At 41.5% G+C, this 11,995-nt stretch overlaps 1 protein-coding gene across 1 annotated transcript in view; it reads left to right on the top strand.

Annotated features, from left to right (window-relative positions):
* The window catches only part of aldh1a2 (aldehyde dehydrogenase 1 family, member A2), a 19,331-nt gene extending 7,763 nt beyond the window's left edge, over positions 1-11,568 (top strand). Inside the window, exons 2-13 of the mRNA XM_058629929.1 lie at positions 135-239; positions 641-781; positions 1,151-1,280; positions 3,338-3,399; positions 4,034-4,162; positions 5,651-5,764; positions 7,491-7,593; positions 8,334-8,518; positions 8,617-8,781; positions 9,101-9,258; positions 10,448-10,522; positions 10,732-11,568. Of these exons, the coding sequence (XP_058485912.1) occupies positions 135-239; positions 641-781; positions 1,151-1,280; positions 3,338-3,399; positions 4,034-4,162; positions 5,651-5,764; positions 7,491-7,593; positions 8,334-8,518; positions 8,617-8,781; positions 9,101-9,258; positions 10,448-10,522; positions 10,732-10,804 (1,440 nt within the window). The 3' untranslated portion in view covers positions 10,805-11,568. The remainder of the gene's footprint in view (positions 1-134; positions 240-640; positions 782-1,150; positions 1,281-3,337; positions 3,400-4,033; positions 4,163-5,650; positions 5,765-7,490; positions 7,594-8,333; positions 8,519-8,616; positions 8,782-9,100; positions 9,259-10,447; positions 10,523-10,731) is intronic.
* The last annotated feature ends 427 nt before the right edge of the window (positions 11,569-11,995 follow it).

The following is an 11,995-nucleotide window of genomic DNA, read 5'->3' as shown; positions in this document are numbered from 1 at the left end:
CTCTCTGTTTGTATGAAATTGACCTGAATTTAACGTTTAAAAAAGTGCTAAATAATAATGTTTCTTATTATATATTGTTAATATTTGTGACTTAACTCAAAGACTAAAGACTGATTTTTGTTTTTTTTCTGCAGATTTTCATCAACAATGAGTGGCAGGACTCTGTCAGTGGGAAGGTTTTCAGCACCTGTAACCCGGCAACAGGAGAGCAGATCTGTGAGGTGCAGGAGGCAGAAAAGGTAAATAAATCACCAGTTAATGAAGCTGGTTATTTTGATGCACTGTCCCATGTCAGTGTCATCATATGTGAATAACATTATATAAAAGCATTTGTTCATGAATATTTTATAGATTTTATAGACTCACCTTGAGTGTGTTTTTATCATTTTGAAATCAGAAAAAGAACCAGCAGTTTGTTTATTGATTATAAAATATGCAGCACTATGTTTTCAAAGTTTTTCTTTTGTCTACAACCTAAATCTTACTTTAACTTCTGTGTGCAGATGAGAAGAACATTTAAATGCACAGACAAGTGCATTTGTACTTCTTTCTGTCCTTTGATTCTTTTTTATTAATATTCATAATAATATTCTGCAGACCTAATGATGGAGAATAAAAGCACTTCCCTGCTCTCTTCCAGGCTGATGTAGATAAAGCGGTGCAGGCCGCTCGCCTGGCCTTTTCTCTGGGTTCAGTGTGGAGACGGATGGACGCGTCTGACCGAGGTCGTCTGCTGTCCAAACTCGCCGACCTGGTGGAGAGAGACAGCGTCTATTTAGCAGTAAGTCACATGACTGTCGCCACACCTCTAAAGCTGTTCCATTATTATTTTTTCTCTCTGCTTATAACATAAAACCTTCTCATCCACATCCATATTTATGTATGAAATCAGCTGCAGCTGCATTAAAAGTGTTTTCCTTTGTTTTTCTTGGTAGTAAAACTTCTTAAAGCTGCCTTCATGTATGAAAATACTAATGAATTTGCTTTGCCTTAAATCTGACATATAACTATAAGTTAAGGGCTGTATTTGTAGTTTAGTGTTTTCTCAGTGTCACATTTCAGCCGTGGGGCAGCGTGAAGGCTACAACAGTATTAAATGATGTGAGGATCATGAGGTTACATCACATATTTCTCCATGGTTTTTTTCCAGACTATTGAGTCTCTGAACAGTGGGAAGCCGTTTCTGCCCACCCTGTTTGTGGATCTCCAAGGAACCATAAAGACACTGAGATACTTTGCTGGATATGCAGACAAGATCCACGGCACTTCCATTCCAATGGGTAAGATTTGTCAGATTATGTCGACAGCAGCGTTTCTGTGAGAAGAGCAGTGATGAACACAGAGGCTCGTTTCAGAGAAAATACACCTTTTTTTGCCTTTAACATAAAGAAAGATTTTATTTGGTTACATTTTTACTCGTCTTTATTAAATCCACTTTTCTATTTTGTGTTTGTTTGTTGAACCAAATCTCAAACAGAACAAAGTTCACGGTCCATTACTTTTCCTCTGTTTTAGCTGCTGTAACTTCTCCTACACTCACAGACTAAAGACTGTTTTCAGAGATTTGTTGAGAGTGTGAAACACACATGTTTTTTTGACCAGCTGCCAGAAAATAAGTCTGTATTATGATAAAGAGTGATCAAAAGAAAGTAAACATTCATTTACTACGATGAACATATTGATTATAGTTTGTGTTTAAAAACCACACACACACACACACACACACACACACACTTATACTGGACTCAGTAATGTAAAGAATGACTCCAAATACTAACATCGAGCTCGTCCCTCAAATGTGATGGCAGAGGGGAAAGTTGGCTGTCTGTTCCAACAGGAAGCACAGAAAAAAATAAATAAGGGAGGACATGGGAAACCTCCCGAAACCACTGTATTGTCCCTCTCAAAGCTTCTCTTGTACGCTGCTGCCAAATCCACCACGGTGAGCATTTTCCCAGGGCTCAGGTTTAAGCTGCGTTTCTCTTGAAGACGTCCAGAGCAAATAAAAAAGGGCATTCCCGGTGCCTGAATGATGTCATCATATTTGTTCACCTGTCAGGACGACGAGCAGCACATCAACAAATACTTGGCTGGCGTTCATCTTTCACCTCGTATGCTCCGTGATAATGGTGTTACATTTGAATGGGAATGTCGTCATATGCAGCACCTTTGGCTACACACTGTGGTATAGTTTACGTTGCTTGTTCCAGATTGAAATATAAGTCACTTGCAGACGTCATGCTTTCAAACAAACCTCACAGACACTTTGGTTCTTCTTGAAAAGCGCGTGTTTAACGCGGTCATCGTTGCACATTCTCTCACATTCACACACTAAAGAAAGACATTGACTTTAAGCTTCATGTCATCACACAGCTGCCTGTTATCTGGATCATTCCAGTCCAAATGTAACATGAAGCAACTGCAGTATCAGCTCATAACTGATGCGACAAATTTATACACACATTTCTCAACATCAAGTGTGGATGATGAACAAGCATGGCACGCCCTCACTGAGAACCTCCTTTATTCAAGTAATGCAAGAGGAATGAGCAAAGCCTTCCAGTATAACACCCATCTCTATGACCCAACACACACACACACACACACACACAGGCGTTTGTGCAACATTCTTAGTGAGGACACTCATAGACAAAGTGCTTTCCCTGCTCCTAACCTTAACCATCACAGCTAATGCTAAAGGTCAGCTAATCCTGACCTTTAGCCTAAAAGTCTTAACCTCAGAAAAGTCCTTTTAAAAGGTGACGGACGTGAGGACCGGTCAAAATGTCCTCATTCCCTGTGCTTTGTTTTTTGGTCCTCACAAAGACACCCATACAACCCTGGAGACTTACTTTAACCTTAACCACAATTACTACTGACCTAATCTTAATCCTAATCCTAATCCTAATCCTAACCTTAACCTAACATTAAAACATGTCTTCACCTTTAAAGGTACTCATTCACATTATGGGGACTTGATTTTTGTCTCCATAAGGAGGCAAGTCCCCATAATGTGATTGTGTAAACAGATTTAGGTCCCCACGACATAAGGAATACCTGACACACACACACACACACACACGCACACACACACACACACTGCTGGATGCTCCAAACGAAACGTAATCTCTCACCAGGGTAAAGTAACCAAGAATGTTGCGTGTGGATTTACTTACAAAATGAACATGTTGAGTCAATAACAGTGAGGATATCAGGTGGTGACGCTTGTGAGGGCATTTTCAAACTCTCTGTGTGTGTGTGTGTGTGTGCGTGTGTGTGTGTGTGTGTGTGTGTGTGCGCGTGCGTGTGTGTGTGTGTGTGTTCCTCCTCCTCACAGACGGAGAGTATCTGACATTCACCAGACACGAGCCCATTGGAGTTTGTGGACAAATTATCCCAGTGAGTATTCTCCCTTCCTTCATGTGACATGATGGATACAAATGAACATAAAGATAAGAGACGTTTGGCCGAGTTTCCAGAGACTTCGCCGGTTGCTACATTTGCCTGTTTGTTGTCGTTCTGTTGTGCGTTTTCCAGTAATTCCCTGACAGTCACTGTTTATTCGGGTAAGCCTCCAGAATGACAGTGCCAGTGAGTTTGAGTAATAGGGAACGAGAAGCGAGAAGCAGAGGGCTGAGCTCAGGGATTTGACAGAGTGGGTTTGAGGAAAGGAGAATGGTGAGAAAGGAGAAAAACATCAAGGAGAAGGAGACACTGCTGATTGTGCAAGAGTGCAGAAAGCGTGTGGTTCTGTGTTTAGCCCCATGGGCTCCTTTATAAAGCAGAAATAACACAGGCCTGTGTGTTGTACAGTGATATGACTCTTTTTGCTCGTGTGTTGCAATTTCCCGGCTTTCTCAGAATTCTGTGGGAAGAGAAAACGCTGCTGCACACGAGCGCCGAGAACATTTTCTCACTTGACTCTGTTTAGACAGAGAAAATGAGAGTAATTGACTTAAGAGCAATGACTTATTAAACTTGACTTGTGACCACCCAGACGTATGATGTGTGTGTGTGTGTGTGTGTCTCACAGTGGAACTTCCCTCTGATGATGATGGCGTGGAAGCTGGGCCCGGCTCTCTCGTGTGGAAACACTGTTATCCTCAAACCTGCTGAGCAGACGCCGCTCACCTGCCTCTACATCGCAGCTCTGGTGAAGGAGGTAAATGACAGAAATGACTTGTACGAGGCCGACGTTAATAATCCACCACCTGAATCCCAAACACTTAAAGGTTTCCAGTTGGTCTGATATTAATGTAACCACAAAAACAAAATCACATGTGTAACAAAGTCTCACATGTGCCTTTATATCTGTAATCCTGAGATTAACTCTAGTTAATCATGGCTGAAGTTCAAAGGTTTTTGATGCATTTGAACTTTTAAAGGTCCAGTATGTCATTGAAATAGAAAATACTATGTTTGTATGATCATTGAAATCATGGTTTTCATCGACTAAGAAGATCTTCTCTGGTCTGTGAAGGCCACACTCGGCCGGGGTGAGTGAGCACAGGAGTTACAATCTGCAGTCTTTCAACTGTACGGTTGAGGGTTTGATTCCCAGACTGAATGAGTGTGAAATGGTGAATAGCAAAATTGTCGTGTTAAGCAGCTTTCAGTGACCATTAGCCATTAGATCTTTACAGACTGCACCTTTAACACAAATAAGAAGCTCAGGAGTCAATGATTTAGAGTTTTGAATTTGAGCTAAAGTCTGACTTAAAACTTAACCGTTATTACTGATGACACACGGAGAATCACGCTGGACTTTCAGTGAAGCCAAGACTGTCAACACGTTTACAGCAGAACACACAGCAGAACACAGAAAACACACAGAACACAGAACACAGAGAACACCGAACACAGAGAACACACAGAACACAGAACACAGAGAACACACAGAACACAGAGAACACACAGAACACAGAGAACACAGAACACAGAACACACAGAACACACAGAAAACAGAGAACACAGAGAACACAGAACACAGAGAACACCGAACACAGAGAACACACAGAACACAGAACACAGAGAACACACATAACACAGAGAACACAGAGAACACAGAACACAGAACACAGAGAACACACAGAACACAGAGAACACACAGAACACACAGAAAACAGAGAACACAGAGAACACAGAACACAGAGAACACAGAACACACAGAACACAGAGAACACAGAGAACACAGAACACAGAGAACACAGAACACACAGAACACACAGAACACACAGAACACAGAGAACACACAGAACACAGAACACACAGAACACACAGAACACAGAGAACACACAGAACACAGAGAACACAGAACACAGAACACAGAGAACACAGAACACAGGAGAGTCAAAGACACACAGAACACAGAGAACACAGAGAACACACAGAACACAGAGAACACACAGAACACAGAGAACACACAGAACACAGAGAACACACAGAGAAGACAGAGAAGACAGAGACCACAGGAGAGCGAAAGACAGACAGGACATGAATGTGTTCCCTGTGTCTCCCAGTGCTCTGCTTGTGTTTGATGTGCTGGTCGGGAGGTTGGGTTGGGTCCGGATTCCCTCACACTGCCTGTGGTTTTGCTTGGCTCTGCTGTCATCTCCGCTAAAGCTTGTTTCCTCTCATATTGTTTTGACAGGCCGGGTTTCCACCGGGAGTCGTCAATATTTTGCCGGGATTCGGGCCAACGGCAGGAGCTGCGATCGCTTCACACATGGGCATCGACAAAGTGGCCTTCACAGGATCCACTGAGGTACCTTTGTTTCACGTCAGGTGGCTCAGATTAGCACCTGCTTTGCTTTTGTCAGCAAACAGTGACCAACATGTGCACAACTTAAGAGTATTTATGGGATGTTGTGTGTCTGTATTGAAGTTTAAATGACAAACAAATGTGGTCTTACATAAGCTGCGTGCCCTGTCATTACTCTCGGCTTTTCTGCTGCACACACATGCACATATCTGCACTGTCAGGAGCTCTGGAAACACACACACACACACTGAAGGTGACAGCAGCTGTGCAGAGTGACAGCAGATTCCTTTTCTGCACATCATTTAGAAACATCTGTTATTTTTAACAGTAAAAACATCCACACTGTAAAAAAAACGAAAACATTTACAGCAATTCCATCCTATAATTTATGTTTCGATGTGACACGCCTGGATTTCACATGATCTATATAACGCTTGGATCAGCTGTTGTAGTTATATATACTTTATATATATATATATCTATATCTATACAGTATATACAGCGATTGAATGGCCTCTGAAGAGCTCACACAGATAAACACACCACACATGACTGTGGTTCCATGGAAATGAAATCAATGTGATATTATTGACCAGTTTGAGCTCGAGCTGAACATTGCAAACAGAGAAGTGAAGATTTTAGCAGCTGCCATTATTTTATATATAGTATTCTGTATCTAGTATCTTATACTATGATATAGTTAACATTAGAACGTTAAATATTACAAATGTGACACACACACACACACACACACACACACATCTTCTTTTGTTTTATCTTCTCATCTTGAGTGAACGTTTCCTTCGTGAATCGCCTCGTCTTTATTTACGAGTTCTCCTGTCGTTTCATGTGATCTGGAATCAATTAGTGACATGAGAGTGAGTCAGTGCTGTAGAGACGACTGATGCTCAGACAGTGAGTCACCACCACCGCGCTGTAGTAGCTGCGAGGGGGGGGGGGGGGCGGTGTGATGGTGATGATACAGGTGGATTTGAGGATTGTAGGCGCACAGCTCATCTTCATGACTGTAACACACACACACACACACACACAGCTGCTCTGTGTCTCTGATCAAAGACACGTTCAAAAAATCAAGCCAAGAACTGTTGTATATACTGTGTATCTACACACACACACACACACACACACACACACACACACACACACACACACAGAGAGTTCAGTGTTGTGTTTTCCGTGCGTCTGAATGTTTTTTTCTCGTTTGGACACTGAGAGTTTTTTTTTTTCCTCTTTTCTCTGTCAGTGCTCTGGGAAAATAAAACAGAGTGTGTGAGTAAGAGGAATATGAATTCTTGAGTGTAGGGATGTGAGGGAGGTGTGTGTGTGTGTGTGTGTGTGTGGGGGGGGGGGTGGGGGGGGGGTTTCTCAGGCTTATCTGTTGAGTCAATATATCAAAACACTGAGCAAATATCACTTAAACCATTGGATTCATTCTACTCTGCCAAACAACAGATATAAAGATAAGTAGATTTATTTAATGCATCATAAAAGACATTTATTAACATATTAAAACACTAAAATATGAAGTGTGTGTGTGTGTGTGTGTGTCAATACAGGATGTACAATAAAAGTTTTTAATAGTGAATACATGAAGACAGATCTGTCTCTGCGTCTCTGCGTCTCTGTGTCCCTGAGTCTCTGAGTCTCTGCGTCTCTGAGTCTCTGCGTCTCTGCGTCTAAACCTCAGATGTGTTTCTTTTGGGTTCAGGTGGGAAAGCTGATCCAAGAAGCCGCTGGGAAGAGTAACCTGAAGAGAGTGACGCTGGAGCTGGGAGGGAAGAATCCCAACATCATCTTTGCAGATGCTGATAGTGAGTGTTGCCGCCGTCACACTGTTGTGTTATCACGTGTGCGCTTCTCAGGCGCTTTAATGTGGATGGATGGCTTTCATATAAACTCAGCTCACCAAGCTCAGGGTGCCGAGGCTTTCAAATGCTTTCAGCAGCCGTGAGAGGGGCTCCTCAGGCCTGTAAATCAGGAGAATGGACCCTGACTCAGTCGGGTGCTTCAGACGAGACCCATAAATCAGTGGGTTGCGTTAACCCTTCACGGGCAGCAGCAGGCTCCTGTCTCTCAGGTGTCCGCTATCACATTATGTCGAGCGATGTTTACTAAAGCTTTTATAGGAGACAGACTGGTGCGCTCCAATTCACAATATAAATCACAACAATTTAAGAATCCTTTCATGTTTCTGACTCTTTTTACTGCCCTTTCTCTAACACATGTTATTATTTTATATCATTTGAATGCGTAAACCAGCCACGAGATTTGTCTGATAAATAAATCACAGCTTAATTTTATGTTCTTTAAAACATTTTCACATAAATCTCAAGTGAAAGGCTGAAAAAACTTATTTGGCAACCGTGAAAAATGCAACATCTGTGGGCAACGGCCTGGACTCTGGGAACAACTCTACTTTTGTCTTTATATACATATATATATATATATACATATGTAGTAACATTGAGTTGTAAATGATTTCATTTAGAAGAATAGCCATTTTAAAAAACAACAACAACAAGAGTGTTTTAATGTTGGTTTCTGTTCTCAGTGGATTGGGCCGTGGAACAGGCCCACCAGGGTGTGTTTTTCAACGCAGGCCAGTGCTGCACGGCCGGCTCTCGCATCTATGTGGAGGAGCCCATATATGAGGAGTTTGTCCGCAGAAGTGTGGAGAGAGCAAAGAGGAGGACGGTCGGGAGTCCCTTTGATCCCACCACTGAGCAAGGGCCACAGGTGAGAGCAGACCAAGGATTTATCTGAGCTCATTTTATTATTTCAGATTCAGAACACCACACTTTATCTTTTCCCTCCGTCCTCCTCCACCAACACAGATCAGTCGGGAACACCAGAACCGCGTGTTGGACTTTATCCAGAGTGGCATCAGTGAAGGAGCCACGCTGGAGTGCGGTGGAAAAGCTCTGGGCTTGAAAGGTTTCTTCATTGAGCCGACAGTTTTCTCTAATGTGAGGGACGACATGCGCATCGCCAGAGAGGAGGTACACGGACACCGACGCTGCATGTTATTATTCTTTATATCAGTAAATCCAGTGAGTGTAAACTATACCAGAATAAGATTTGATATTTATCCACCATTAGATTATATAATAAATACAAGATTAAAAGTGATCCATTAACATGTGAGCAGTATTTCATGTTGGAATGGTTATTTTATACTGTGCTGTTTTATTTAATGTTTCATCTGATCAGCAGAATATTCAGAATTCATTATATATATATATACATATATGTATAATAATCTGAATTTTCCAACTTGAAGTGTTGGATTATTAGAGTATGTTATTTATGTGTGTGTAGATTTTTGGACCGGTGCAGCAGATCATGAAGTTCAAAACTATGGAGGAAGTGATAGAACGAGCCAACGACACAGATTATGGTCTGGTTGCGGCTGTTTTCACCAGTGACATCAACAAAGCCATGACCATGTCCACCACCCTGCAAGTGGGAACTGTCTGGTAAGTTTCATCTGCCGTCTCTCGCTTTCTCTGCAATCAGGAACATTTTTCAGTATCAAACACAGCAGGCAACAGAAAGCATGAACTGGCAACGCGCCACTCAACTCTCATTACATAAGCCACAAAGAAATGTTTTCCTTCCCTTTTTCACTTCTTTCCCCTCAGCTCAGACATTCAAGATGTAATAAATATCACGAGTAATGTGCCCGTGCAAGGCAACAATGTAAAACATAAACTGCAAATGTAAGCTGACTCCCCAATTTTCTAATTTGTATAAATGAAATGGCCATAAAATGTTACTTCTTGATTTCACCAAAAATTGTTTTGTTTCTTGTGTAATTACGTGCAGATGGTCATGGGCAGGGGTAGAAGTTTAGTTAACGTTCAACATCTGCCAAGAAATCTTCACAACTCGTCATAGTTGAGTGCAACTCCTCTGCGAGCTAAGAAAACATTTTCTCTTGTCCTTCATGCTCCAAACACCAGTGGTGCTGAGGATTCTGGGAGACTTTGAGAAAGACTTAACCTTTTTTAATCGCCGACAACATTTCCTCACCGCCGACACAAACCACACTGATCATACACAAATATGCAGCTGTCAATCCCACAGCTGATGTCGTCCATGTGTCGTCAGGACTCACTCACTCACTACTTTACGTCTCGTTGGTAGATTTGACGTTCAACCAGATTTCCATGAATATTTGAAACACAGACCAGTCATGACTAAATAGAGATGTTTATTTATGAGTTTAAAATGTGTTATGTGATGTGATGTAATAATATATCTTAGAAAAATGACAGTATAATTGTGTTGCAATAGTTTTTCATCTCTTCTAAAAGGTTTGGGAAACACTGCATTAAGCTCTTGGTGTCTGAGAATTTCTCCTACAAGCTTTTCCAAAACAAACTTTGAGCCTTAAACCACTGAATGTTTAATTCTCTGCAAGCTCATTTTTCAGAAGACAATATTAAATTGTGTTGACGATCACTGACATTTGTTTGATTGTATTTATATTCCTTAAGTCCGGCTACTCTGCTCTCTTTACACCAAAAGCAAACAATGAGCATTTCAAAAACAACGTATTTTAGCTCAGTTTGTGCAGATGGAGTTTTAATTGTAAGCGTTTTACAATCACAGGCCCCGTGAGTCAAAGACACAGGAGTGATCAATGTTTTGTGTGTTTCCCAGGATAAACTGCTTCAACGCTCTGAGCTCACAGTGTCCATTTGGAGGATATAAAATGTCTGGCAATGGTCGTGAATTGTGAGTATGACTTGGAAAATGTCCCAAGTGAAAATATACACAGATTAAACACAGTGTTGCTAATACTGGCCGAGTGTTTGGAAAACCTGCTTTTCCAAAATTGCTTAACTACACATAAATCTTTGAGGAGGATATTGCATTGTTCCATATTTGAAACCTTGAAAGCTGAATGAGCAGCACGGTCACTGTTTCCTGTCGTCTGCTTTCAGGGGAGACTGTGGTTTGAAGGAATACTCAGAAGTGAAGACCATCACGATGAAAATGGTCGCTAAGAACTCTTAAGGAAGCCACGTTGTTTCTGGGAGGAGGGAGCATCTTCCTCATCACTGACCTGACCTACAGCAACCATCAAAACTAGTTATCTCCATGGTAACGACAGGCGGTGACCACTTGCTGCTCTCTTCATCCTGAAATCAGCTTCTCCATGGACAGTCCTCCAGCTCCAGTCCCTGTCCAACCGGACAACCACTGAACTACCCCCATACTCTACACCTTCTCCTCTAACTACACTAAAGCACTCTCAGAGACGATGGGTCTAACTGCAAACCCCAATAACAGCCAACTGCTACAGCCCGACCCTCACTCCCCTGATGCTGGATCCTCAGAGACTTAGTCACCGCACTTGCGATCAACCCTTTGCAGCCAGTTTTTCTTTGTCCTGTGCGATCTGATCTTCACAAACCTCATGTTTCATTGTCTTGATAGAATGAATGCAACCATGTCAGCTCATTGAAGACCACTGATGATCTAAGAGTGGATGGAATGTTAATTCACAATTCAATTTGATTTCTAATTGTCTTTGTTTATATTTCAGCTCATATGACTTAACACTGTATGTCAAACCTGTGACTGATGTAAACGTGAACGATTTTAACCTCTTAAAAGCATTTTACTCTCACCTGCTAAAAGAGGAGAAGATGTATTTTAAATAGTATCTAACTGATTTTCATTGATGTCATCTATGTTTATGTTTATACAATCTTATCCTATAAAATTATAAAAATGAACGTAGTTTTTTTTCCAGTAAAAGCTTTTTCTCCACTAAACTATGACTTTATTTGTCAATTTTTGGACGACATACTACACTATGACTTTTCTTTTTTGACGTTAGTTAACAAAAAACACCAGTTAGCACTGTTGAGGCTTTTTCAAGCCTTTTCAAGGCTAACTCTTTCCTCCCATTATCGCAGAGTCGTTGATGATGAAGTTGAAATCCTCGATGAAATTGAAATGACGCAAACGAACGCAACGGAGTATTTTAGTTTGGGAAAGGTTTTTGGAAGTTGTTTTGTTTTGTTTTGACAGTTTTTAGTTTGGTTTTTGTTGTTTTTGAAACACCCAGACACACACACACACACATTCACATACCTCCAGTGGGATTTGAACCCATGATGTCTTGAATCGTGATACGACGTCCTTGTCCACTGGACTACCTTCAGCGCTGGTGATTATCCCCGACAGTGACAGAGGGTT

This window comes from Solea solea, chromosome 5 (assembly GCF_958295425.1).
Source record: "Solea solea chromosome 5, fSolSol10.1, whole genome shotgun sequence".
NCBI classification, from domain to species: domain Eukaryota; kingdom Metazoa; phylum Chordata; class Actinopteri; order Pleuronectiformes; family Soleidae; genus Solea; species Solea solea.
This window is presented reverse-complemented; position numbering and strand designations above follow the sequence as displayed.